The sequence below is a fragment of the Manis javanica genome, chromosome 8 (assembly GCF_040802235.1).
Source record: "Manis javanica isolate MJ-LG chromosome 8, MJ_LKY, whole genome shotgun sequence".
In the NCBI taxonomy this organism is placed as follows: Eukaryota; Metazoa; Chordata; class Mammalia; order Pholidota; family Manidae; genus Manis; species Manis javanica.
In genome coordinates this window covers 102171503-102196980 of record NC_133163.1, presented here as the reverse complement: position 1 = coordinate 102196980, position 25478 = coordinate 102171503, and the positions used below count along the sequence as shown (strand labels likewise).

Sequence of the window (25478 nt, the reverse complement as noted above, 5' to 3'; positions counted from 1 at the left end):
AAATACTATACATTTACAGCCCTGGCAGGCAGTCATGTATATATTTACAGGTATACTAAGGGACTATGGACTTGTCATTGGACAACTCCCAGTATAGGGCCCCTGGTGACCCACTGCATGCTGTGAGATTGGGGTTTCAGTAGCCCCTTAACTGGATGCCCACTACGCTGATGTTTAAATACCCAAGGCACTGCCATGTAGCAGCATCTGTGGTTTCTACTGCACAAGTTTGTTGTGGCTTTCCAAGTGTCTGGGACATACTGAGAGTCATGAGTTTGGGCAGCTTGCAGCTATCCTGGCTTTGACTTTTGGAGGTCTTTATCTGATGCCACCTAAGGTGCAATAAGTGACTTGTATAGTAAAGCAGTTGTCACTCACCTCCATTGTTCTAATATTTAGGCACACACAGAGCAATGTTACTACCCACACATGTGTACTTGTATAGCTTTTTAAAAAAATATTTAGTAGCCAGAAGAATGAATGGGGGAAATATATGTGGATCTGAGAAGATTGAGTCAAAATAGTACAAATTTGATTGATAGAGAAATAATTAAAGGTAAAAGAGTATGGTGACCAGAGGCTAGTAATGTTTAAACAAAATGTTAAGGCCTAATCCTTATTGTCTTGTCCAGAGACTTTGAGGCAATTCTATCTGTTACCAATCCCCAGGGCTATATAGTTCGGAGGATGTCACAATGAGTCAATCTCAGTATTCTTGATATTGTCCTTTATGTCCAAAGATGACCAATGTGTTTCTACACACCCACCTGCTTTTCTAGTGGTCTGTGTGCTGAGCCACATGATCTCTGGCCTAATCATGCTGTGATCACTGGTACATTGTTAATGTGTTCAATGTCTTCTGTCCCTGTAATAGATTTTCTTTATCAGACATCAACCCCTTTTGGGCATCAAACCTTACTTGTACTATTCTTAAGTCAACTGAATGTGCTGCAGAATTCAAGGATATGATGATAGTACATAAGGATTCAGTTTTGTATGAACAGTATTATTACATCTATATTTTTAAAATATATATGTGGAAAAGGCTGTCAGAAAATACTAAGAAATGATTTTAGAATTATACATTATTTTCTATTCTATAAAATACTTTGTTGATATTAATGTACATATGTAAACTAAAATGATATAGACAATGTAGTGCATTTGTAGATTTCTTACAAATAATCACAGTAGATGGTCCAGTGTAAAATACGGCAAAGATGCAATATTCTTTTTCATTCAAAGTATTAGGAAGACATGAGTCTAAGAGGTACAATGAGAAAATATTCAGTACAGGTTTCTCTCACTACCCGAAAGTAGAATGCTCCTATGAAATCCTTCATAAACTGAAACAGCGAAAAGTGGAGAAACTATTACCATTAATTTATATGGGAAATTTTTTTGGCATTCCCAGACCCAAAAAAACCTCTGTTAGGCTTTTCTGATACCTTAAGACACATCTTTCTAACAGATGCACAAAATAAATCAAGATAAAGCACATATGCTCATAGATACAGTTCAAAGCTATGGCAGCTTGATTCTGAGATGCTGAGTGTAGTTCTTGGGGAAAGAGCTTGGCAGGGCCACTGTTAATGCTCAGGGTGCCCACTGACTCTGTAACAGCCTGCTGCAAAAAATGCTTAATGCTATTTTTGCTTTTTGCCTTTTTTTGTAAAAGTAAAAATCCTCTTTGGATTTCTTTCAGTTAGCAAAAGCAGGTACTAATGTAGGTCTTTTGTAAAAGTTCAGTAGTGTGATCTGAACTTTTGAAAAACCAGAAATACCTGAATTCTAAAAACATGTTTTTAGCTTCCTCCAAAGACAGTACTGTCTTATGACAGTGGCATACAGCAAGCTGTTCACTAGGTCAGAGGGCGTTTTATTAGATACGTTATGTCAAATGTGACCAACAGGTACACACTCACAATATGCACATAGCTAATAAACCATAAAATTTAACAGTCATAAATATGTATTAGGAGCCACCCTGGTTCTCCAGCACCTTCCAGCTAGGGCTGCCAAAGCCGCCCCCAGAAGGTCGTTTCCCCTGCAGTTTCTGGCAAGGAGGTTTTATGGACATGGGTAAGAAATCCACACAGAAGTCCTGAAGATGCTGGGACTGGCAGAAATGGAGGAAAACACAAATGAAAAAAGAAAAGCAAAATAAAAAACACCCCCAATCCCGACATAGATGATCATCTTATTCCTCAGACAACTGTGTGTTCTCTTCATCATCATCTTCGGGAAGCCAGACCAAGTGCTCAAGGAAACCGGATGTCAAACCGGCAAGCTTTGTAACACAAAGAGAAACTACACCAACAGAGACTTCCACCAGGAACACTGCTGACCTGGTACTGAAAAGAAAGCAAGCCAAGGACTGTGCCCAGAGAAAATGGTATCCATTGCGGCCAAAGAGAATTAATCTTGATACATAAGCTTTTTTTGTTTATCTTGGGAATTGCAATTAGGCACTATCAACATTGAAATTACATCTCAATGCCTAGGCAGGACTTCATTTAAAACAATAAGTAACTCTTTAGTGATTCCTTTATACAAATTAGCTCTATACTGGGATATGATGTAATATTCTTGTATTTCTTTCATCTATTGGTGATGAAAAGCATATTTTAAAAACGTTGGCACAAAGCCCATCAATGCACATTGAGACTGCAGACTTTTACTATCCTTAAATGCCATCACCTCTTGGCTGCCTTCTAGCTTTTATCAAATTTCATGAGTCACATATTCTGTTGGGTTTTTGGGATATATGTCTTTCTTAGAAAAAATACTGTGTAACAGTTGTCTTTATTTAAGTGCTGAAAGTAGCTGTCCATTCTGCCCACGAGCAGATGCAGTTGTCTTTTGTTTTTTTTTCGTTGCAGTTTGACTTATCAGATTAATGTGCAGATGACAAGACTGGCTACAGCTTTGTTACTCCAAGTTCAGCTAATATGGATTTGAGGGATTAATTTTAGGAATTTTTTGTTTTTGTTTTGCTTTGTAAGACAAGACTATTATTTGTGAGAGACTTTATCTGAGAAATAAAAATTGGCATGAAGCTAATGGTTCTTGCTCACATTTTGGTTTTCGATAGACCTTTTAACTTTTAAACAAAATTTGATAGTCTGTTTTCAGGATTTCTTATTATTTCTTTGTAGACGATTCCAGTTCACAACTATACATTAGATTAACACATTAACAAATTGTCATTGTGGAACAAAGATAGATGCGATCATAGTGAACTGTTTTACATTTAAGGATCTTTACATATCAAGGATATAACAATCATTGGCAGAAGTCTGAGGAAGTTACATTGCTTGTACTTATAACATTTAACTACAGTTTCTTATAGCTCTTATTGTGTCCCTTACTCACACTAGTACAGTGTAAGCAGCAGCAACTGTCTCCCCTTTTGACGACTGTATGTATACCTTCATTCATTTGCAGAGGAATTTACTAATCATAAGGTTAGATAATCTTTACTTGCTCATTATGTCTTAATAATTATAAATGTCTAAATGTGGCAGAAAGTCTCAATGAAGAAAACTTGCAAAGCCACTTTAGTGCTTTCTGTATTTTAATGTTATAATTTGAGATTTGTATATTTGTACACAACACTATGTTTTTCATTAAAGTCATGTACAAAGACTGAAATCTTAAAAAATATATATGTATTAGGATATTTGGGAAAGGACAATTATTTTACTGAGATTATTAAATATTAATATTTTATTTTATGATTGAATTTCCTGAGTTTTCAATTAAAATGCTGTAATTGAAACTCTTCTTATTTCAAAGGCAGAAGAGGAGAGAAACTATCATATCTTCTATCAGCTTTGTGCCTCAGCCAAGTTACCTGAATTTAAAATGCTGCGATTAGGTATGAATATATCATTAAGTTTTTTATGCTGGTATTTTTTTTGGTTAATTTCTAAGTTCATAAACTTACTTGTTATAAAGGAGATTATCTCATGCTGAAATATTTATGGGTGACATGATAAGAGGTCTGCAACTGGTTTATCCAAGATAAACCATGGATAGGGAAGGAGTGAGTAGTTGTATGGAAAGAGACTGGCCTTGAGTTGATAACTTGTTTTAGCTGAGCAGTGAGTATACAGGAGCTTGTTATACTAGCTTCTTTACTTTTGTATATGAAATTTGTCTTGATTAAAAGAAAGAAAATTTAAAGGAGTTTATGTGATGGAGCCTATGAGGTTTCTGACAAGCAAAGTAAAGTATTTGAAGAAATTATCCTAGGATGTGGATTGGAATAAAACCTTTAGGAAAGATCTGTTCATTTAAGCAGTCAAGATAAATTAACTACAAGCATTTCACTCCACTATTTAATTTTGATCTTTGTTTTAAAACATAATTGAAAACACAGGCAGTTGAACTCCAGACTCTATACACTTAGCTGTGCTATCACTGCCTGTAGTTCAGAGTTGACATATGGGTAGAAATCAAGGTTTTTTCATAGACTGCAAATCTTTTATTTTCCTTAATTGCAGGAAATGCAAATAACTTCCATTACACAAAGCAAGGTGGCAGTCCTGTGATTGAAGGAGTCGATGATGCCAAGGAGATGGCACATACCAGGCAGGCCTGCACTTTGCTAGGTAATGTAATTTTATTTTTGAATTCTTATGAGGAACAGCTTTTTGACTCAAGCAACCTTTGTTTGGAATATTGGTGTAGCTTTGTATTAAGCGGTGAGTGTTGTTGAGAGAACATGCCTCATAAAAATACCTTTGGCCAACAAATGGGCACGAGGTTTCTTTTTAGGGTGATGCAAACTGTTTTAAAATTAGATTGTGGTAATGGTTGCACAACTTTGTTAATTTACTAAAAATCACTGAATTGCATATTTAAAACAGGTAAATTTTATAGCAACAAATTATCCTCAATAAAGAACAAATTTAGGGCCTCATGGGCGGTGGCACTAATTCCTTGCTTAAATTTTTACAAACTCTGAAACCTAGAGTTGAAAAAAATGGTTTCCTATTTAATTTCACAACCTATGGGATTTTTTGCTTTTGTTTTTTGTTTTTGGGGTCTTTTGTTGCGTGGGAAATGTGGCTGAGCTGGCTTAGTGACAAACATTATGTTACATGTAATTAATTCCAATGTTTTTGAAATGACTCGGGATGTCACCATCTTATTTCTGGGATTTAAAAGATACCGGTGTAAATGTAAATAAATTAATCCTTAGAACTGTAGTGTACAACTGTAGTGTATAATAGAAAATTGCAAAATTATAAAAGCCACAATTCAGAAGAGGGCAGAAACATTCATTATGAGGTCAACTTTCAATTCCCTATTTGGAAATAATTTTACTATTTTTACTTGCATATGATTATATCTAATAGTTTGGAAATTTTTACCCTATTGAAACATGAAGCCAGATCTGATAAAAAGCTAAGAATAATCTAGCTTTCTCATCCTGCCTTTTATAATTTTGCAATTTTCTATTTACAAACAGAGTTAGTTCTAGAAGTAAAGTAGTATTTTTCAAACTTTAATATGCGTATGAATTACCAACAGATCCTGTTAAAATGCAAATTGTTTCAGTTGGTCTGAGATGGGGTCTAAATTTTTCAAGTTTCACAGTAGTCCTGGACCATCTCTAATTAGCAGTGCTTTTAATTATAAATTACTCACTTCGTGATACTCCTCAAAATACCAATATATGATGATTTTAGAGTTATTAATATTCTGAGGCTTTTAAATGAATAATTCACCTCTAAAAGTTGTACACTACAGTTCTAAGGATTAATTTATTTATATTTAGACCGGTATCTTTTAAATCCCAGAAATAGCCAGTTGGACACTCATCAGGCTATAGTACAACACCAGCTGGAACAATTCCAATCTTGGGGTCTCTGACTTACAGTTGATCTGTAGTTAGAAGAAGTAATTAAATAATCTGAATTAGCTGCAACTTGCATCTGGAGTAGAGATATATAGAAAATGTTATAATGTCAATAAAAAACTTAAATACAGTCTGTGACAATGGTGACAATTTTTTAGCACTTACCATAGTGTATTACAAGTGAGTTTGTGTAGCACTTAACCATAGCACTTAGTGTGTTTAGTGTACTACGTGCATTTTCTCATTTAATGTTCACAAACACCCTCTGAGATAGTCGCTATTATTCCCATATCACTAATGGGGAAATGGAAACAGAAGGGTGAAGGTACCCTGCCCACGTGAGATGGCAGGCTGGGAACAGAGCCAGGCCTCAAGCCTGCCTCACACCATAGCCCAAGCTCTCACCCATGATGCTAAACCACATTATGCTTAATGTCAAGAAAGATGAAAGTGCTGTTAACTATGACAGGCTCTAATGTGTACAACATCTGGCAATATTGAAAAGCTAAAAACTGGCTTAAAATTTGTATAATTGTTTTGGTTCCTGTTCTGAAATTAATCACTTGTTTATTTACTCCGTTGTTTCAGGGATCAGTGAATCTTATCAAATGGGAATTTTCCGAATACTTGCTGGCATTCTTCACTTAGGCAATGTTGGGTTTACATCTCGAGATTCAGACAGCTGCACGATACCTGTAAGTTCAGAGCAAGGTTAATGTGGTAGCAGTTGATTTGTATTTTAGTTTTGCTGATTCTTTATGGAAGCAGTATATTTGAAGTCTCTCTATTAACATTACCAGATAAATAATTATTAGGGTGATACATTATCCTAAGTAGAATTTTGAACTAAAAATAAAGGACAGACTTGGCTATATGTCTGACCTTTCTAAACAGAGGTGAGAAATATTAGATGTGAAACTTGGATTGGTAAGTCTAGAGAGAAGCATTCATTTTTCCCATGGTACAAGTATCAAGAATTGTTCGTTTATTTGTGTCTTCAGCCGTGGAAATATATTATGGATTAAAAGTCATGGAAGGAACTAATGTTTATTCCTGGAAAGGGCTAGATAGCAAGGAGAATGGGGTGTCTTCCCTAGATTTGCATGCTCTTCCATACGTAGTGGTAACTGCATGTTGAGTATCAGAACCCAATTCTATATGTAGACTCATTTGTTTGAACTGTAATAAAACGTGACAGTCCCTGACTGTCTTCACAGGGCATTTGTGATTAGCAGTATATGCTGATCACCACCATCAAAGATAACACACACACATACATATATATCTATTAGGTATTTATTAACTCATTAAAATGGAGGAAGTTTTAATATAATTAATTCTTTTTCCATCCTGCTTCCTCAAGGATTGTAGTAGGAAATAATATTGAGATTTATTTTTCACTCTTCAGACACCTAAGTTGATATTAGTATATCTACATGTAGATTAATATGTGTGACCTAGATTTGGGTAAATTAGACTTTAGTTTTGAAATATATGTTTCAGTGTCTCTGCCTGGGTTCAGTCCCAACTTTACTATTTCCTCATTGTAGAACAAGATACTTTCTATTCCAGCAGTTTTGGACTAGGTGTTCTGATTGGCCTTCATGCTGGATAAATTGTGTCTTAAAAATATTTTCAATGAATACATAAGCACTACTCAGAGGCCAAAAACTAAGTGAAAATAGGATCTCCGAGAAAGAAGCAGATCCCTACAGCTGGGACTTAACTTGAGGGCATTTGCTGAACCCAGTGACTGTGAGCTTTGGTTTTCACAGCCAAATGGATGCAGAAGCCTTGGGCTTATATAAACAGGGGAACAAATAGAGGAATCCCTGCCTAAATCTGACACCATAAATGAGGAACTAGTAATAAACTTGCCCACCACCCATTCCAAGCCTACAAAGAAAAGTTAATCTAGCTCAAGCCTTGATGTTAAGTAGAGGAGGAAAAAATAAATAGTTCTCCAGAAATTTATAATAATGAATTGACCCTCACAGATACTCCCAGCTTGGTTATTTCATAGTTCCCAGGAGGTCCCAGAAAGCTACATACAGAAAATTAGCTTAAATTGGCCCTGGATTAGTAGTGTCCTAGGTATTTGACAGAAGCAAATGCAAATCTACTTTGGAGGATCCACCTTCAACCTGGACCTTAAAGAGTCTCATGAAAAATGTTATAAGAAACACTGGCTCATAGTCAAATATCACAAATCCCACAATGAAACAAAATAGAAGGGGCTAGGTGAAACAAGGGTCAAACAAAGAGTCAAACAGCAAGTGTCAAACCTACTAAGAGTTTAACAACAGATTTGACACAACTGAGAAGAGAACTAATGAGCTAGAAGAGATATAAAGAAATCACCCAACATGCAGGATAGGACCCAGGGAAAGAGCACTTAGAATAGTAAAGAGAGGTGAAGGACAGAGTAATAAAATCTGAGTGTAATCTATTGAGAATCCCTAAAGGAGAGAAAAAAATGAATGAGGAAGACATAATGTTTGAAGAGGTAATGAGTAACAAATTTCTGAACATATAACAATGAAACAAAACCATTTGGAATGTCCAAAAGTCCTAATTAGAATAAATAAAAGGAAAACCCTTACACACACCATAATAAAACCAAAGACAGAGAGAAAAATCTTAAAACAGGCAGAAAGATAAATATATTCCTCTTGAAGAAATAGCATAAGCCAGTAGCTCACTTCCCAATTGCAGCAATAGGGGCCAGAAAATGGTGGACTACTAAATAACTATTAACTTAGAATTGTGTATCTAGTAAAAATATCTTTCTAGAATGAGGGGAAATAGAAATGTTTTCAGACAAATAGAAACTTGGGAGAATTTGTCACTAGTAGGTCTCACTAAAGGAAATGTGAAAGGACATAGTTTAGGCAGAAGGAAAGCAATCCCAGATAGAAGATCTAAAATAGGAGAAGAAATGATGAATCAATAAACTAGTAAAGTACAGACAAACATAGATAAAATTCGATTAATTAAAACAATAACAGTAACAAATAGTGTATTGGGCTGGAAAAGATAGGACTTTCTACAAAATACTTAGTAGTTGCTAAGGGAAGAGAGTTATCTTTACAGTGGAAAAACCTGGCAGGCATTCCCTTAACCAAGTGACCTCATCAGTAATGGGAACCAGTCAGCAGCCCCTAACTTCTCGTATGGTGCACTGGGGAGTGTGCAACATCACTTCTCTGGCATTCCTGCCAAAAAGGCATGACCCAAATCTAATCAAGAGGCAGCATCATGGAGACTCAAATTGAGGGACATACTCATCAAAAATATTAAGGTCACAAAAAGACAAAGTAAGAGTAAAGAACTGTTCAGATTAAAGGAGACTAATAAAACATGATAGCTAAATTCAATGTATGAACCTAGATTGGGTCCTGGACCATAGAAATGTCTTTTTTGCCCCACAGAGGACATTAGCAGAAACTGAGTTAGATTGCAGGTCTGATAATAGGGTTTTGTCATTGCAAATTTTCTGGTTTTCTTCATTATAACATAGTTATGTAAAATGGTGCCATTGGTTTTTTGGAAGTGCACACTGAAATATTTAGAACTAAAAGGGCATCATGTTTGCAACCTACTGTCAAAAAGTTCTGATAAAATAAAGTACATGAATATGTGTAAAAGAATGAGAGAATGATACAAGCAAATATGTCAAAATGTTAATATTTAGATAATCTAGATGAAGGGAATTTTTTGTATTATTGTTGTACCTTTTCTGTTAGTCTAAAATTATTTCAAAATAAATAGTTGAAAAAAATAAATGAATCATCAGCTTCTCCTTTCCCCCAAAAAGGTAGAACTATAGTGCTGAATAACAAAGGCCACAGATAGAGATGGGGTGTTTGAAATTAGTATTACTGAATTGCAATAACTGATGCAATTATTGCTCCTTTTATAAAAATAGAAACAGAAAGTAAGCCTTTCAAACAAGTAGAGAGGAAAATGGACTGAACAAATAGGCATGTAATAGCAAGAAAGGGAGAGAACATTTTAGAAAAAGTGGGACAAATAAAACCACAAAGTAAAATAGAAATAAATAATTACAAATAGACTAATGATTCAGTTAGAATGGATTGTCAGATTGTTTTAAGAATTGAGGTATATACTTTTTGAAACAAGCATTCCTAAAACATAAAGGCACAGAAAGTTTGACAGTAGAAGGTTTAGAAAAGACACACTGTAATAGCTGGGAAAAAACTGGCAGAGCTACACTGGTGCCAGCCAGACAAAATAGACTTGGAGGCCAGAAGAAGTAGTAGAGAGAGAGTCACTGCGTAATGTATTCACCAGGAAGATGTAATAGTCCTAAACTTGTATATACTTAATGATGTAGCCTCAAAATATATAAAGCAAAAATCAACAGAAACCACAAGAAGAAACAGATGAATTTATCATAGGGGGAGATTATTGACTTCTCTCACTTACTGATAGGTGGAGAAGTCTAAAAATCAGTTAAAGTTATAGAAAATTTGAACAAAACAATTAACACCTTCGAGCTAATAAAACAGTATGGTAATGCCATTCAAATAGAATATGTTTAGAGAGTAATGATCCACTTCTAACTGATGTCAAATCATTCATGTATATATGAATTAAATAGCTGCTTTTTTAAGGGAGTTGGACATACTGTTGGTAATGGTACTGATTTCCTTCTGAAGTGATTGCTTGGGAAGAGGGGAGGTGAAAGAAAGAAGAGACTGCTTCAGTGGGAAGGGTTAGGGGACGAGGGTGTCAGGAGATCCAGGTTCTAATGACAACTCCGACATAAACTGGCCATGTGGTTTTTCACAAGCTCTTCTCTTGGATCTTACTTCCTTGTTTGTCAGTTAGAGATAACAATACCCTGCCTGTCCCCCAGGAATGTTATCAGATTCGGTTGAAACATAAGTGAGGATGTTGAAAAATATAATGCACTAACATGGATTAAATTAAATGAGTATTTATTGAACACCTACTAATACAAGGCCTATGGAAGACATTGTAGGGGGACTACCAGGATAAGTAAGTCATTAAAGAGATTCTAATCTAAGAAGTCACACAAATAACTATCTGTTTAAAACCATTCAGTGGCCTCCATTGCTCTCGGGATAAAGACCGGCCATGGTATAGCCTTTGCCTCTCCCTCTGGTTTCATCTCATGCATTTTCTCCCTCACTCTGCTTCAGTTCCTCATATTGATGGTTTCCCTCCTGCCACAGGACTTTCCACCAGCTGTGCCCTCAGTCCCCTCCCTTTTCACTGAGTTAACGCCTCATCCTTCAGATTGGTTTCTGAAGTCAACCGTCTCCTGCCTCCCTGAACAGGGCACTCTCCTCTCATATGGAATCTTCGTATGGTGCCCTCCTTTGTGGTAATTTTGTGTTTTAGGGAACAATTATTTACTTAATATCCATTTCCCCCTGGACTGTGAGTTTGAGGAGGATAGGGACAGTGTCTGTTTTTGTTTGCTGGCATATAATAGGCACGCAGTAAATATTTGTTGACAAGCTAATTGATTTTCTGATCTTCTGACTGACTGAACATGCCAGAAAAGACATACAAATACTGTAAGAGACAACTGAAGAGGTAAGTTTTGAAATGAGTCCTAGAAGAGACTGCAGAATACTGCCAAGATACTGGTTTGACTGTGATTATCATCACTGATCAGCTTCAGGTGATCTTGATGTTTGTTATAATAAAGAAATTGCTGGGTTTTATCTCTAAACCTCTTTGTTAATATTTTTCAGTAAATTCTTATGTGATTGATCTGATCACATAATATTATAGGAAATAACCTATCCTCTTTTGGCAGCCCAAACATGAACCTCTCAGCATTTTCTGTGACCTTATGGGCGTGGACTATGATGAGATGTGTCACTGGCTCTGCCATCGGAAGCTGGCTACTGCCACGGAGACATATATCAAGCCCATTTCCAAGCTGCAGGCCACAAATGCCCGCGATGCATTGGCCAAACACATCTATGCCAAGCTCTTTAACTGGATTGTAGACCATGTCAATCAGGCTCTCCATTCTGCTGTCAAGCAGCACTCTTTCATTGGCGTGCTGGACATTTACGGGTGAGTATATTTGGTTTAGTGGTCTGCCGGAGCATATTTCTTTCTAGAGTAGCAGCTCTAAGTGGGAATTTGATTCTGTCCTCTACTGGTAAGGAGAAAAGAAACTTAGAAGAGAATTTTTAAAAATCTACTTTCATTTGTTAGTCTGCCTTTTCTGGGTACCCTCTTTAATTGTTGAAAAGTGTCCTGTACATTTGCGCTTTTTGATGCTTAATTTTTCATTACCTGGTCCAGTTTTTCAGAAGAACCTATGAGATCTCTATTTCCAGTTCCCTTCTATATGTACGTAGTCACTGTGAATCTGTAAATTGACAAGAGCATTTGTTTTATCATAATTCTGATTGTTCCCTACTTGACAATGAATTAGCCCTCAAAAACTCATACTGTTGAATAGCTCTTCATGCTGGAGTCTGTAAAAAAATCTCTGCCACTGGGCAGTGCCTATCTGCTCGGTATATATTATATTTTACTGATTTATAAACTCTTATCTTCACTGATGTGGAAAGAAACTTTCACAATGTTGGGGAATTTCCCATTTTGTATGTGCATATTTTGAGTATTTAAAAAATATATGTTTGTTCCCTTTTCTCCTCTTCCCATATTATTTTTGGTTTAACAGATTTGAAACATTTGAGATAAATAGTTTCGAACAGTTTTGCATAAATTATGCAAATGAAAAACTACAGCAACAGTTCAATATGGTAAGAATTTTCTTCCTTGAATAATATTCTGCTATTAATTGTTCTCTTGAATTCCTAGTCTGTTCCTAAAATGAAGGTGTAATTACAATTACCATCTGGATTGTCTATTTCTCCAGGGCCTCGTGTCTCTGCAGGTGTATTTCCTACTTTTGCTTCTCTCTTTCCCTCTTTCTGTCTCTAAAACGTTTCTTTCTCTCTCACTCACACACTCACATATTCACACACACACACACACACACACACATACACACACACACACCATTACTGCCTCTTAGATTCTCTCTTCACAACTGCTCCACTCCCTTGTACTATCAGAGGGCATATTCTTTCCTTCTGTTGTACGTGTATTTTCTCAAGGTTTTTGCTTCCTCATTCACATCACACTTGATGTGAACCCAGCAGTGGTTGAAATGTTCCCCCCATCCTCTCCACTTGCTTAGCTCCCATTCATCTTGACTTTCAGCTTTAGCTTCCATTGTTAATTGCCTGTTTCCCAATTCTTATACCTGAGAAAGAGAATCTGATTAACCCAGTTTATTGTTTCATCAGACATCTCTGGCCATTGACTAGTTGTGACTAGGAACAGAGAGTCTCTGTTGTGGGCACTCCTCAGCAGGGGCCGTGGGTGGGGCAGTGGGCAAGAGAAGCCTGGTGATTGGTATGTGCAGTGCTTAGAGGCATTCCTGCATTGACTGAGGATCTCTTCCCCACTTCATGCCCACTTTATCTTTTTGATAATTGAACATCCAAAATGTTTGAGGCCTCTTGGACTTTTCCAAAGTAGACATAGCGATGTGTGTGAGAAACAAGTTCTGTTTAAAATGTGAAGCAGTGTTTCTGTTGTCAATGTGGATACTGCATTTAAATAATGAATTTAAAAAAGACAGGGCTCATGGGTTTGGACCATATTGGTACCATCAGTCAGGGCATTCTGCTGACACATGCTACCCTATTTGCCCCCTTGGTAATCAAAAGAACAGAAAACGTTGGCCTCCTAGTTAACGTGACATAAATAAGTATGACTTTTTTTTAAACTAAAGCTTATTGTAGCTGGTTAGATTGTAAACACCTGCAAATGAGCCAAGAATGGCATTATTGTAAGCAGAGAATAAAGTGGGAAAGTTCCAGGTGTATTGGTGAACACATATTAGAAATCTCAGTGGCACTTAAGTTTAATGTGGTTTTGGGCACTAGAAAATATGTGTTGTCTGCTCATAACCACAGAGGGCTAATCTTCCCAGGAAAGTGGTAAGATCTGTGAGAGAACCAAGGGAGACAGAAGGAAAGCCAAAACCCCAGAAAGAATGGGTAGAGGGCATTAGCATCTGTAGAGACAAAAGTGGTGGCCATCTGCCTTGGCCAGGCACCTGCAGCAGGGGCTGCAGCAGTGGCTGGATTGCCCTTCTCACCTGGACTAACTTTACTATTCCGCTGCAAAGCTCAGGTCACACGGTCCTTCCTCAGAGTAGCCTTCCTTGCCCAGCAAGATGAGGACTCTTGCTTTCATAGCTTATATTATTTTCCTCTGTAACATTATACAGTCTGTAATTATATTTCTTGTGATCATTAGATTTCTATCTGTTTCTCCCACTAGTCTCCAAACTCCATGAGGGCAGAAGCCACGTCTGTCTGTTTTGTTAATGGCATGCAGTGACCAGCACATAGTAGTCAGTACATATTCTTGCTTAAATGAATGAATGGAGATTAGAAGCAGTGGTGGGAACAATGGCTGAAGCACCTAGCAGAACAATGAATTGGTAGTTCTTGCAGCTGAATGCAGAATTGGATGTAGAATCCAGAAAAGTGAGCTGTAGATACCCTGACTGTGGAGCATAATCAAAGCAGACACAGACCAATTTATTCTGAAGTACATGCACTTCAACAGCACAGCCCCCTAAGAGAATTACTTTGTTATGCTGTCAGCTTTGCCCAGCGTAGTTCAATAGTCTAGACAGCATCTGTCCTGCATACTTGTTGAAGGCCAGCTAAGACATTTCTGTGCCCATGTTTTTAGTAGCACGGTGTTATAATTTAAGAAACTAAAAAGTATATATTGCAGTTTGGGGTATATACATTTCATAATAAAGATTGTATATTTATCAGCTACTTAAAACACTCACATTACTAGATTTACTTGTTGACCAAGAATCCTATACAGCTGAGGTTTTGCTGTCTGGTTTTTATTTGCTTTCTTATATTGTTCACTGTGTGTAAATCATGTTTTTTCCCCATGAAATTGTTTTTGCTGGAAGCTATGGGTAATTTCAAATTATATTGATGTCCTCTTAGAGTGTTTTATATAAATATAGTTTCTTAACTAACATTATTTATGATAACGATACAGTAATGCCAGTTTTTTCTTTTTTTCATTCCAGCATGTCTTCAAATTAGAACAAGAGGAATATATGAAGGAACAAATTCCATGGACACTCATAGATTTTTATGATAATCAGCCTTGCATTAATCTTATAGAATCTAAACTGGGCATTCTAGATTTGCTGGATGAGGATTGTAAGGTAAGTGTGATTTTCTGATGTACTTAGTCTATCAGAATAGATATATCAAGGCCAGAAGGTGAGTGGGTTTAAGCAGAATCATTTGTAGACCGTGAGGGGCCACTGTGGTGAGAAGTGGGTTTGCCCTCGCTTGCATTCTGAAGGCCACTAGGGTCACTAGACCCAAGGGGTTCTGAGTACATTGAAACTAAGAGAAGTTCCCTTCTGTTTTCAACTGTTTCTAAGTTATGTGAAAAATTGACATTAGATACAACTACTATCAATTTTAACTACTTTTGTTATTAGTAGGCTTATATTTGGCATCTTTTGTTCAGTGGTATATTTAAAGAAATGCAAGAAATTGTGCAAAATAAATTTTGAATAATAGTACTAAATATCTATAATTTAAAAATTGACTAGTTGTTTATTATTAATATATATGGTAGGAAGGGAGTTTTAGCTTTAATATTTGAAGATGTCACATTTTGGGAAGGTACTGGATGACCAGGTTTCACTGCTGAGTGATCTTTGACAAATAACCCACCCTTTCTCTTAATTTCTCTTTAGTTTTTATAGTTTCTACTTAGGTAGGTTGATTCTTTAAGCATCCAGGTCTCTTACAGCATTAAGAGTACATGTAGTAGGGAAAAGGTGCTCATCCTCACTTGAAATAAAATAAAATGCAAATCAAAACAAAAAATGGGATACTCCTTTTTACCTGCTAGATAGGCGTGTTTAAATTTGATAATACCTTTCATTTGATAATACCAAATTAATATTTGTTGTGTATACTCTTGATGAAGGGCATGAGAAGAGTTAGTACAACATATTTAGAGGAAATTTGACAATATTTACCAAAATTGTAAACACACATACCTTTTGACATAGCAGTGAAACTACTGGGAGTTCACCCTATAAATATATTTTAAAAGTACCCAAGGTATATATGTAAAAGAAGTCATTTTGGCAATTTTCATAATAATAAAAAACCAAGTAACAAACTAATGGCCAAAAATACAAGAATTTTCTTAATAAGAGGAAGAAAAGGCAAGGAGTTTATAGAATGATCCTATTTGCATATATGCCTTTAAAGACAGAAAGATAAAGAAGTTGTTGGCAGGATGGTGAGAAGAGACTACTCTCCATTCTATAACTTTATAAATTATGTAAATATTTCACTATGTGCACATTACCTTTATTTAACAATGTAAAAAAATTCATGATAATCATGGTATTTCATCTTCATTTGTGAGGCTTTTGTTGTTTTAAAAGCAAATCACATATTCATTTGATGACTTCTGGTATAAACAGATTGAGTTACCCAAAGATTGGGCTGAGTCGCCCATGGGAAGGTCTCAGCCATTGCTCTTAATTAGTAATTGGTTTTTAGCTTCTAAGAGAGAAATATGGAAAGAATGAGTTCTTAAATTGAATGTAAAAGTTGTCAAGAAAAGCCAAAAATTATCTCTTGGTAGATGCATCAAAAGAGTGTTATAACAGCTTACACCTTTTCTTTCTTTTTTTCCCCTGAATGTAGATGCCTAAAGGTACAGATGACACGTGGGCCCAAAAATTGTACAACACACATTTGAATAAATGTGCACTCTTTGAAAAGCCCCGTCTATCAAACAAAGCTTTCATCATTCAACATTTTGCTGACAAAGTAAGGAAGCTTTTTTCTCTTTGAACACCTATGTTCAAGGAGGAAAAAAAATCAGTAGCCCAGAGATAACATTTTTTGTTTGCTGAAACTTGTACTCTTTAGGGCCTTTTAGAAAAAAATATTCTTCGGTGTTGGCCTGTTGGTTTTCTCTTCCTTTAACCTGAATGGAATTATATTTACAGAATAAATATGAGTCTGCAATCCTCTACCTATAATTCTGAAATCCAAGAAACTCTGAAAACCAAGTCTTCTTAATTCATTTAGTGGCCCTTGACTTGTTCTCTGACCTGAACTAACATTAGGTTATTTATAGTCTTTATCCTAGTTAAGCTGGATTTTTACATGTTTCAATGTAGAATTGTTAATATGTATGATTACAGCCTGTTGCCCCAGACTCTGCTGAAAAATTCTGAGGGTTTCAGATTAGAGATTGTGACTTGTGTCACCCTCTGTGATTGATTGATGCAGACTTGCTGCTTTGCAAGTTCTATAGTCTACATGAAACATCAGGAGCTGTGAAACTGATTTGTATTTCAAGGTGGTGCTAGGTGGTGAACTAGGGTTGAAGGAGACACATTGGGTTGGCCTTGGAGGAACTCTCTGGCCAACATGGGAGAAGAGAATCAATTTCTTATGAGCCGGGGGGAATCTTTCAGATAATAAACAATCACCAATCCACTGTTCCCTAGGAAAAACAATATTTGCATAATATGTGCATGTACAACATGCATAGAGAGTTTTACTCTAGAATTCACATACTTCTTACCAAGAGTGGTGCAATTTCTTTAAATAAAACTAATGACAGCACTTTGCTGAGAGCCAGTTATATAGTCTGGGTCTAATAAATATTTTGTTGTTGATAATGTCTATTCAAAAGTTTATTAACTAAGGAGATTTTCCCATGTGTTTTTAGGTGGAATACCAGTGTGAAGGCTTTCTGGAAAAGAATAAAGATACTGTTTTTGAAGAGCAAATTAAAGTTCTTAAATCAAGCAAGGTAACCATGTATAGGTTGATATATCCAATAAAATGTATCCAATCAGGATATATGCAGTGAAATGTTGATTACTTAAGCATTAGCTCTTTAAAAATAATAATGATTTTTCTAACAAAGTCAGCTTTACTGTTAGTTTTTAGTTTATCAAGTACATACCACTGTGTGTCAGCCCTGTTTTAAATGCCTTATAAATGTTAACTCATCTAACCCTTCTAATGAGGTGATAGTGTCATTACCACCATTTTACAGATGAGATAACAGAGGCACAGAGACTTCATAGCTAATGTTTTAAAGCCAAAATAAAACCCAGGCTTACTGATTCAGAGTCTATGCTCCTAACTACTATGTAATTTTGTCTTTCAGTTTTATGTGAAATTATTGTCTCCATAGCAATTATAGATTCTCTTTTACCTTTATGAGAGAAAACAAGTTTTTTGAAGGACTGCCTAGACAACATGGCCTCATGCAGTCCATCCAGATGGAGGTTGGTCTCTGGATCACTGACTGTATTTTCAGGACTGACCCAAACCACTTTAAAATTATTTTTCTAAGGCATAGATACTAGAAACATTGCATTCTAGAGGGAAAAAAACATTCCAGATTTCAGAGAACTATGAAGGCTACATTAGATTGATTATTAGTTTGATCTCTACCTTCACCCTTTGATACTCATCAGGAAAAGATGGGAAAGTGAGCACAGCTCACTTTCATCCTATTGGAAGCAAACCAGGAAGTCAGTTACTTAGTTTAGCAAAATGAATATCCCAATATTCAGTAAACAACTAAAAATATTTATGTGAATTTTTCTAGTTTACTGACCAGCATTTTTTGTTTTTTTGGTTTATTCTAAGACAATCCTTTTAACTTCAGTGTAATATCATATGAACATTTTTACTCTGTTTTTAGAATAAAAACTTTTAATTATTTTGATAATAAAAAGGTCATGTGAAGACCAAATTCTAGTTTTAATCTTCAGAAGATAACGAGTCTAAGTAGAAAAACTCAGTTTTTGTTTATCCTCATAGGTGCTGGGCATTCATGCCTTATAGCTTATAGAACTGATGTATAAGGGAAAATTCTCTCACAGTGCTAATCCCTGAGTATTATTCAGTTTAAGATTATAAATCATTTTGATTTATGAATAGTGATGAAAAACTGTTCTGCCTAACTAATTTAGGTTAAATAAAATATTCTCAGGTTCTCATTCCCCAGATACCCATAATCAATTGTGTCTTTATTCTGATTTAACTTTCATGATTATCTAGTGGATACTTAATTATCAGAGGGTAGCTATGCATTCTGAGGAATCACTGGAGTGATCACCACTCTAAATGCACTCTTAGAATGGGGATGGTTTGTGATTTATATAACTTAAAGGCCTCTCCTGCTGCCAGTCAGCAGAAACCCAACCTGAGGGTATGAACTCTGTATTTTAATTTCTATGCACCTGATAGGAAACAAATGTAACACGCTTTTTCACTTGGAAATATTAATTCTAGAAGTTGAATATTTGTGTTATGTGTTTTAAGTAGAATTATTTTGTGATAATACAGTATGGAGTTGTGTTTGTGCATCTATGGGTTTTGTCTTTTTTTATAATATAATTTTTCAACCTCTCACCAAATTTACAACTTGAAAAGGAATTAAAGGATAATAAACTTAGCAGAAGATGTCTTAGTTTATGTTTTCCACCTTAAAGAAAGTTCTCTTCTATTATCAGGAAGCACATACATGAATTGTAGCTCAGCTAAATACTGCTAAATTGCCCCTCTATCAACACTCGAAAGAGTTATGACCCCTTCTTTCCATGTTGCTAATTAATGAGGGAAAGCACAATTTATCTACTGAGTTTATGTTTCAGATCTCTCATCTATAAAATAGAACCATGATAATATCTCCTTTCAGGGGTTGTTGTGAGAATTCAATAGGTTGTACTAAGCCCTTTAGAATAGTGCTTCATACAAAAAAAGATCTTAGTGAATAGTATTGTTGCTGATACTGAGATGATTTCCCACATCTTCTTGAAGCTGTTACTTGGATCCTTGTGTTTCCTTTAACACTATTTCCTAGACATGTAAGTTCAGTCTAAACAAGTCAGAGACATGTCTAAGGAACAGACAAATAAAGAAATAAGATGGAATGCCCAAGCATATCTACCTACTTATATATCTGTCTATCTCTAAATAAAGTTAGCATCCTCAGCCAGTGGAGAATGGATAAATTCTTCAATAAAATATATATTTTTAATTTGAAATTTAGCAAGGTAAATAAGGTAAATGAGATAGGCAAAGGTCTTTGTGGGGAGTTAGGTAATAAACAATCAAATATTCAGGTAATACCATATCACAAAGTGCAGTGCTATAAAGAAAGAAAAATGGTACCAAGCTAGAGGATGACTAAGCTTGGGTTGACCACATTAGTTAGTGTGGTCAGGGAAGCCTCTCTGAGGAAGCAACAGGTAGGCTCTAGCCTGAAAAATGGGAGACAGCTGCATCAAAGCAGATGGAAGAGCAGGTAAGGAGTGTATAAGCTGATTGTGTGTCTAAGGAAGAAGGCCAGTGTGGCTGGAGCATGGTGGGTGAATAAGATGTGTAGAATGGGCAGACAGGGGCCACTTTGTAGAGGTAAGCTTGGTAAGGAGTGGATTTCATTCCCATTGCAGTACAAAGTCTGGAAGATTTTCATATGGGACTGCTGTGCTGCTGTGTGGAGATGTATTTGGGGTGGGAAGAGATGAGGCAGTAGTGATTAAGGTGAGAGAGGGTGGACCGAGATACTAAGTTTGAGGCAGTGGAGATGGTATATAATGTATGAATAGAGTTAACAGTTCTTGCTGATGGATTGAGTATGGAGAATGAGAGAAGAGGAGAAAGTAAGGCTGACTTCTGTGTGTTTGGCCTGAGACACTGAATGGATGATGGTGTTATTGATTGAGATGAAGACTTGAGAAAGAATGAAAAGTTCTGTCCTGGAGGTGTTTTACCTGAAATGGCGGTCAGGTGGACACAACATATAGGAAGTTGGAAATGAAAGTCACCAGGTCACGGATGCATCAGAGTAGAGAATATAAATATGGTAGTCTTTAGAAGCAGATGACACTTAGAGCAATGGGACTGGATAAAATTGGTTAGGGAGCACAAGTAAATACTAAATAGTGGAGAGTACCAGTCTTTAGACATTCCAACTTCTAGAGGCTGTTCTGAGGAGGAACCAGGAAAGAAGTGTGAGAAAACTGTCCCAGGAGGAAGCAGGACACTGCATAAAGAAGAAATTATACAGCTATTTCTAATGTGACAATGTAAAATGTACTTTAAAAAAAATTCAGTGTAGAGAATTTTTATAATAAAGAAGCCATACATACACATGTATGCATATGTGTATGTATTCTGAACTCTGAATTCTAAGCAGTTTTCTCATAGATATTGTAGATACTAAGTTAAATTCACCTAGTGGTAAATATGATATTACAGCCCAGCTCTATTAACCATTTCACACAGAAGAGAGAAAAAGTGTGGGTAGTCAGTGCTAATACAGAGCTAGCAATTTATTTGGGAATGGTAGAATAGCATAGATAAGAATCTAAAGTACATGGCTAGTCATTGAATAGCCTAGGATCTTAAACCTCATGCTGAGTTTTCTAAATCAAATCTATTAGGAATTCATTTTTCCCCTTTAGAACACAGCTTTAATATTGTAATATAAGATAATGGTAAAACATTTTATTCCTCCTTATAGCCAACCAAACTAGAATATATTATTTACCCTGTAAATCAAGGAATTCATTCATTTGTATAGCAAGCAACTATTACTGATGTTATATTTAACAATTTGTTATATATATCATAAATTACTTCCTGAATTATTCTGATGATTGATACACATTAAGAGCAAATGAAATTATCTGATTTTGGTTATTAATGAAAGAACTCCCTTAAGAAAATTATTTCTTCTGGAGATATTCTGAGATTACTAAACAAATAACTGGTAGTTGCAATTATAATTTGACTTATAAGAAGAATTTATTTTGTTTATGTGGAATGTGGCACTATTGAAAAGATATGTACATATATCAAGCTGTTTCCTTAGGTTAATTTGAAGTCTCTTTTATTACATAAAATTTCTCCCAACCATATTGACTAATACCATCAAACCAGTTATTAATTACCAGATCTTTTAATAGACTTTCATACTGCTAACCTGGTAGAATGTAATATTGACTCCAGGTATTGTGAAATCAAGTTATAAATCCCATGAAAACAAATATAAAAAGTTATGGAATAAAGGTGGAATTTTAAACATCTTTTTTTCCTATAATCCAAATTATTTTCTGAAAATTATTAATTCATGATTATTTTTAAATCTGGTAATATTTTAGAACCAGTTCATGACCCCCTTCCTGCTAAGATTTTCAATGATATTTTCTTAGCTGGTGCTCACCATTTAAATTAGTAGGTAGAGAAATGAAGTATGATGATAAATCATTTTGAGGTAATAAGATAGGACCTTCAACTAATATTTTGCTCATAAAATAACTACAATTCAAAACCAGAATATGTTTAGAGTGGCCAGTTCCTACGGATCAGGATTCCAAGGCTTGGTAGTAGCTTTGATTTTGTTTCCCCCAAACATGGTTGTAGAATTATTGCAGTTTTCTACCTATGTTTTCATGGCATTTGTGCCAGCTTCATCTCATATTTTTGGCTCCTAACAGAGATATTATTTCTTGAATGGGGCTCTGAAAGAGGCTATTGAAGGAAGGGAATCACTATGGATTCCAAATATTTATAATGTTTCTGTGAAGGTTCACATTTGAGATTGAATTTAGAGTGTAATTTCCATTTACTGTTCTGACTCAGTTTAAGATGCTACCAGAATTATTTCAAGATGATGAGAAGGCCATCAGTCCAACCACAGCCACCTCTTCAGGGCGCACACCCCTCACCCGTACTCCTGCAAAGCCCACCAAAGGCAGACCAGGACAGATGGCCAAAGAGCACAAGAAAACAGTGGGGCACCAGGTGAGTTAGGGAGCCACCTCTGCGGCATTCCCTCCCCTCAGGATCTGCTGAAGCCTCAGGTCTGCCTTGGTCAGCCTCCCAGGTGGGTGACGGTGAGGAGAGGCTGGAGGGCTCCCTGTGAGAATGTGTAACACTGTCCACTCCTGCTCCTCTCCACCCAGCTTTAGACCCATGACTCTACTTAAGCCTTTCCCAAAATAATTTTCAGTACTTCGTAATTCCCCCAGTGCACATGCTCCCTTCCAGACCACTGCTGCCTTTGTTTTGTGCTCTGGTTGATTTCTCTCTGGACTGTACAGAGCGCTCACTCCCTCAGGAAGGAACAGTGCCCTCTCCTTTCTTTGATATCTCTGGCTCTGTGGGGACTGGGAAACATTACACACATTCTTAGTGTCTGAACAAGGCCAGGGACTGTGGATGGGAGGCTAGTCCGCTTGTTTCCCTGGACATGGGACCCTGTGTCCATGCAGATAGGAAGGAGGGCACAGGTCCACAGCCTCCAGTCCTGCCCCCGTGTTCCTAATGGTAACCCCACCCTGGCTGTACTCTCCTATTCTCTCTCCCATTTCCTATACTCTTTTATGTCACTGCTACTTTTTTTAGTATCTGACAGAAAAATTCCCACTGTACATGATTAAATGGCCTTAATATTCTAAAAGCAAGGTTATGTTTTTAGTCAAAATCCTGAATTCACAAAGAAAACTACAGAAACCTGTATTAAAAGGAAGGTGGGAAGAGTGTATTCTGTGGAAAGGATGGACTTCGGGTCATAATGATGTGTCAGAATAAGCTTGTCACTTGTAGCAAATGCACCACCCTGATGCAGGATGTTAATAATGGGGGAAGCCGTGCCTGGGCAGGACAGAGCATGTGTGGGAAATCCCTGTATCTTCTGCCCAATTTTGCTGTGAACCTAAAACTGCTGTGAGAAAATAAAATCTATGACAAAGGGAGGCGGGACAGGGAATAGAGGGAGAGAACAAATGTGTATTTTCCCGAGTTAGCATGTAAATGGTAGAGCTTAAGCAAAATTTAACCTAAAGCCCTGGCATTCTTGTTTAGTAGCAGCTCCTCTTTCGAGCATGTGTCAACTTTGTAGGTGGCAAAGTCATCTCACTAGTGTCATTGGAAGAAAATTTTTTATTGTTTTTCATCATCTTTGACTTTGACCAAACCTTGATGCCCCTTTCTGCTCTTTTTCATGCAGTTCCGAAATTCCCTTCACTTGCTGATGGAGACCCTCAATGCCACCACCCCCCATTATGTGCGCTGTATTAAGCCTAATGACTTCAAGTTCCCGTTCACGTAAGTATTTCTCAACTACTGAATTAAAAAGTGTCCACATCTCATAAGGTTCACAAGCCAACAGAAGGAAAAGAATATCTGGGTAAGTCTTTATGTCCTATAGAGGAAAATTACTAGTTAATAGAATTTTTTCAGTTTTTGTTCCCTTTTGAGAATGTGAAAACAAATTAGTAGTTGGCCTTCTGAAGAGTTTAAAAGTTGAGGTCAACCAAGCATCCCTAGTTCTCCTTTCTGTTTGAACTTACTTCAATTCATGTAGATCATTTGGGCATTAGATCGTTTGGGCCTTAGTTAAAACTAGGGCTAGGTGGGATAGGGTTGCTTTGGCAAAGGCTTGCAGTTTGTTCCTGCTAACTTTTTAATGTTGAAGCCATCAGAGAATGCCTATTTTACCAAAAATCTCTTCCTACATCAAATACCATGTAAGAGGGGAAGCTGTTTTTTCAAAATGGAAATAATTGTCTAATTTTAAAAGGAATGCATGCACATTGTAAAATCAATTTTCAGGAAATACAAAATAATATAAAAGTAAATGAAAAAACATTCATTATTCTCAGAGAGTTAACTAGTTTTAAGGGGCATAGGTGCTTCCTGACCAACCAACATCTGTTCCTTTCTGGCTCCTGTGGACACAGGAGTGTGAGAGAGAGAGACACACTGGTAAAAGGGAGGGGCTCATGTAATTGCTGGTTTATATCTGCTTTTAGCTTGATAAATTGTGGATGCCATACAGGCTATTCCAGCAGTGCTATGTTAAACACCTTTTGCCAGACATTTTTGTATATCTTTACACCTGATTATTGTCTTAGGATAATCTATTCCAAAAGAGGAATTCTACAGAAATGTAGTAACTCCCAGTCCCACTCCACAGAGTCCGAGTGCTCATATTTATACACCCTTGGCCACCCTGCCCCTGGAGATTCTGCTTTAGACGGCAGGGCAGTTCTGGAACATTGTTATGCTCCTTGTTGCGAAGAAACCCTATCTGGAGAAGTGGGAAGCAGGGAGAAGCTGCCACGTCCTGGCCCACTCTCCTGAACAGCCCTAGGGGCCATTACCTTCTACCAGCCAACTCCCTCTCCCACCACCAACAGAACACTAGAGAGGTTAGCGCAGGAGAAGGCTCAGATAAGTCACTCAGGGACTTAACTGGGGAGCATGAGCGGTGATCATCCAGGAAAAGGCAGGCCTTGCATCTTCCTCTTTTAGTGGCAATTTAATGTTAAGATGCCATTTATCTAGAGTAAAATAAACAAATTTTATAAGATAAAATTTGAAAACATTTATTTTTCATTGATGTGGGTGCTATAAATTCTTAGTACATATGTACACACTAAAGTGGCAATTTA

The 25478-nt window shown here is 36.6% G+C and overlaps 1 protein-coding gene across 4 annotated transcripts in view; it reads left to right on the top strand.

Moving 5' to 3' along the window:
• The window catches only part of MYO5A (myosin VA), a 182592-nt gene that overhangs the window by 93040 nt on the left and 64074 nt on the right, over positions 1–25478 (top strand). For all 4 annotated transcript variants that reach the window (XM_037021015.2, XM_037021011.2, XM_073211863.1 and 1 more), the window contains exons 7-16: positions 3799–3880; positions 4509–4616; positions 6458–6564; positions 11685–11950; positions 12570–12651; positions 15027–15167; positions 16684–16809; positions 17723–17806; positions 22663–22824; positions 24032–24129. In XM_037021015.2, coding sequence (XP_036876910.1) covers positions 3799–3880; positions 4509–4616; positions 6458–6564; positions 11685–11950; positions 12570–12651; positions 15027–15167; positions 16684–16809; positions 17723–17806; positions 22663–22824; positions 24032–24129 — 1256 coding nt within the window. The remainder of the gene's footprint in view (positions 1–3798; positions 3881–4508; positions 4617–6457; positions 6565–11684; positions 11951–12569; positions 12652–15026; positions 15168–16683; positions 16810–17722; positions 17807–22662; positions 22825–24031; positions 24130–25478) is intronic.